This window comes from Tursiops truncatus, chromosome 3, assembly GCF_011762595.2.
Source record: "Tursiops truncatus isolate mTurTru1 chromosome 3, mTurTru1.mat.Y, whole genome shotgun sequence".
Lineage (NCBI taxonomy): Eukaryota > Metazoa > Chordata > Mammalia > Artiodactyla > Delphinidae > Tursiops > Tursiops truncatus.
In genome coordinates, this window is record NC_047036.1 from 170,311,577 (window position 1) to 170,314,867 (window position 3,291).

Here is a 3,291-nt window from a genome sequence, read left to right on the forward strand (position 1 = left end):
TGGCACGGTCCCCAGACCCAGCGGTGCCGAGGCAGGACGGGCCAGCAGCTGGGGCAGGCTCTGGGCCCCCTCCTGCTGGAGAACCCCAGGGTCCGGGCAGGGCCTGGGGCAGGAGAGGCCTGGAGGCAGGCAGAGCCCCAGGGAGATTGTGCTATCAGGGTGTGTCCCTGAGAAAGGGCTGCAGACCCCTGCGCAGCCCCACTTTCTCCGGCACCTTCAAGTGGGAGGGGTCAACACCAGCTGCTGGTGGGCCCTGGACCCGCCACAGGACAGGGGTGTTCCGCAGTGCTCAGACAGGATGCTACCTGTTCTTCCGTGGGCCTGTCCACACGCCGGGCGGTGACACACACGTGCACACACACACACTCCCTCCTTCTCACAGTGGGCCCAGTAAATATTTGCGGAGTGAACAGCCATACAGATGCAGAAGGAAAAAAACACACTGCTACCAAGATGGACACAAACAGTCCCTCTTACCCACGTACAGTCCACGTGGTCACATGACCTCTCTTTTGCGGGTGCACACGCGCACGTACACACACACGTGCCGCTTCCTTGCACCTAATGACACCAGCGCTGTGAGTGGCCCCAGGGAGAGGCCCAGGAGGCAGGGAGCTAAGGGCAGCTCCAGCCATGGCCAGCAGGCAGCTGAGACCCTCAGTCCTGAGACCACAGGCAACTGAACGCTGCCCAGGAGCACATGAGCTGGATGTGGCTCTGTCCCTGGTCATGCCTTTGGATGAGACCACAGCCCAGCTGGCCTCACGCTGAGACCACAAATGTGTGCTATTGCAAGTTGCTGAGTTTGCGCTCCTGTGTTCCCCAGCAACAGCTGATGGATACAGATGTTGGGCTGAGAGCCCCCTTACGACAGAGTGCAGCAGGCGTGGTGCTCCTCAGACAGTCAGGACACACAGGTCCACAGATGCTCTCTGCTAAATCCCGTAACCCACTCCCGAAAACGCAGCTGCACACAGTCACACTCTTGCAGGTGCCAAGGCTCACACGTCACAGGTGTCTGGTCCTCCTGGCAACCACACGACCCACCCCTGCCTACACCCTACACTGGGATCACACGACAGACCATCACACACACAGGAGCCCCACACACACGCTTAGACACAAGCCATCCGCCCAGCGCACCAAGGGGCCCAATGCATCATCCCAGGGGTGCCCCCCACCCCACCCCAGGCCTACAGGTCACCTTCATACTGTCCGACACGGCCTCACTGGGTCCCGTGAGTGTGGTGTCATCTAGACACTCACAGAAACAGAATCTCACAGTGGTGGCGGGGACCCACGCCTTCCTGGGTGCGCCCCCCCGGAGGGCCCCGTAGATGGGAGGAATCGGGCTGGGCAGAGCTCTGCGTCCAGCCCCTCTGCCAGTGCTGGGTCCGGATGCCTGCCTCTGGACAGGGCCCGGCAACCCCTCACCAGCACCCCGGGTTCCCTGCCCTGGGCTTGGCGGCGACAAACTGTCTCGATCTCTGTCTGCGGGCTGTGTCCGGGAAGTCCCTCCATATTCATTCCAGACAGTCCCCTGGAGTTGTGCCGTGGCCATCAGCCGGTCCCGGGCCTCCCCTGCCTGCACCCCAAGCCCAGGCGGGGCGAGGAGTGAGATTCCGGGCTGGCGGGGCACTGCTGTGAGCCCTGTGGTTATTGCCTGGCGGCCTGAGACCCAGCCCACAAGGCCCCCCACCAATCCGTGGGGACGGGGGCAAGAGGGGTGGTCTGGGACCTGGGGAGGGGGGCACAGGCCAGAGGTCATGAGGGATGGAAGGGGGAGGGGAGTGTATGTCAAACACCAAGTTGGAGAAAAGAAAATCTGAGGTCCATGTGCATTTCAACTCCCTCCTCCCCGGCAAGGTCACAGTGATCTAATGTAGGGGCAGGGTGCAGGTCTGGCTGGGGGCACCCAGGGGGCAGAGTCAGAGGTGGGAGTCCTGGGAGACACGGAGATGGAGGAAAAACCGGCTTCCTGAGTCCCTGTGGGGACAGGCAGCTTCCCCCGTTTTCCCATGTGCAGATCAAGGGGGCCACCTCCAGCGCTTGGCTTTGGCGGGGCGTACAGACAGGATGGGGGGCGGGGCAAAGAGGGAGGGGAAGGCAGAGTGGCGTGACAGAGCCGGGCTGGAGCCCCAGGTCTGCCACAGGCTCGGCAGGGCCTCGTCGCCAGAGACATTGGAGGGAAAGAAGTGGAAGAGATGGTGGGGGGAGGGGAAAGAAGGAAGAGGAGAGGGAAGAGGAGGCGGAGGGGGGCAGCGGGGGCACAGGACGTGGGGAGAGGCCTGGGGCCAGGACAGCAGGGCGCCAGCGGCGGGCGCTCTGGGCTCACATGAGGACGCATTTGCCCTTGATGCGGTCTGTCCTCTTCTGTTTGCTGGAGCGCTTGCCGTCGATGTTCAGGCTCATGTTCCGGCGTGTCTCCAGCGTGAGCAGCTCCTGGAAGAGCTCCTTGACGTTGTAGTTCATCTTGGCCGATGTCTCCATGAAGGCGCACTTCCACTCCTGGGCCACGGCCTGGGCCTCGCGGGTGTCCACCTCCCGCTGGGTCTCGTCGCACTTGTTGCCCACCAGCATGACGGGGATGTCCTCCACGCTGCCCTTGATCTGCACGATGAGCTTGTAGATGGGGCCCAGCTCCTCCAGCGACTGCTTGCTGGTGACCGAGAAGACCAGGATGAAGGCGTGGCCCTTGGAGATGGACAGCCGCTGCATGGCCGGGAACTGGTGGCTGCCCGTGGTGTCGGTGATCTGCAGCGTGCACACGCTCTTGTCGCAGCTGATGACCTGCCGGTAGGTGTCCTCGATGGTGGGGATGTAGGTGTCCCGGAACGTGCCCTTGACGAAGCGCAGCACTAGGGAGCTCTTGCCCACGCCGCCCGCCCCGAACACCACCACCCGGTAGTCATTGCTCTGTTCAGGCATCTTCCACGCGGCGGTGCGGGGTGGGGCCGGGAGGGCTCGCTTCGGCTGCTAGAACCCCAGACCAACCCTGCACAGAGAGGAGTGTCAGACAAGAGCGACCACCCACTAGGAGGGGGTGGGAAGGTCGGCCTCTCAGAGGAGCGGCATTTCTCCTGCATCCCGGTTGATTTGGTCGACTCTGCCATTCTGCCCTGCACACAGGCTCAGAGCCAGACCCTCTGCCTGTCTGCTTCCCCTCAACGAAATCTGGGGCCTAAACTCCTTCCCCGGGGGTGGGGAGTGGTCTCTGGGCTGGAAGAGGCATGGAGATGCCAGCGTGGGGTGCACACCAACTGCTTTCTCCACCTGCATGCTCCCCCAGCC

At 63.1% G+C, this 3,291-nt stretch overlaps 1 protein-coding gene across 1 annotated transcript; it reads right to left on the minus strand.

Annotated features, from left to right (window-relative positions):
- Positions 1-2,189: 2,189 nt before the first annotated feature.
- On the minus strand, positions 2,190-2,928 carry DIRAS1 (DIRAS family GTPase 1). The gene has a single exon (XM_033855187.2). It carries the CDS (start codon positions 2,926-2,928, stop codon positions 2,332-2,334), a length of 597 nt encoding a protein of 198 aa, XP_033711078.1. The 3' UTR covers positions 2,190-2,331.
- Between the last annotated feature and the right edge of the window lie 363 nt (positions 2,929-3,291).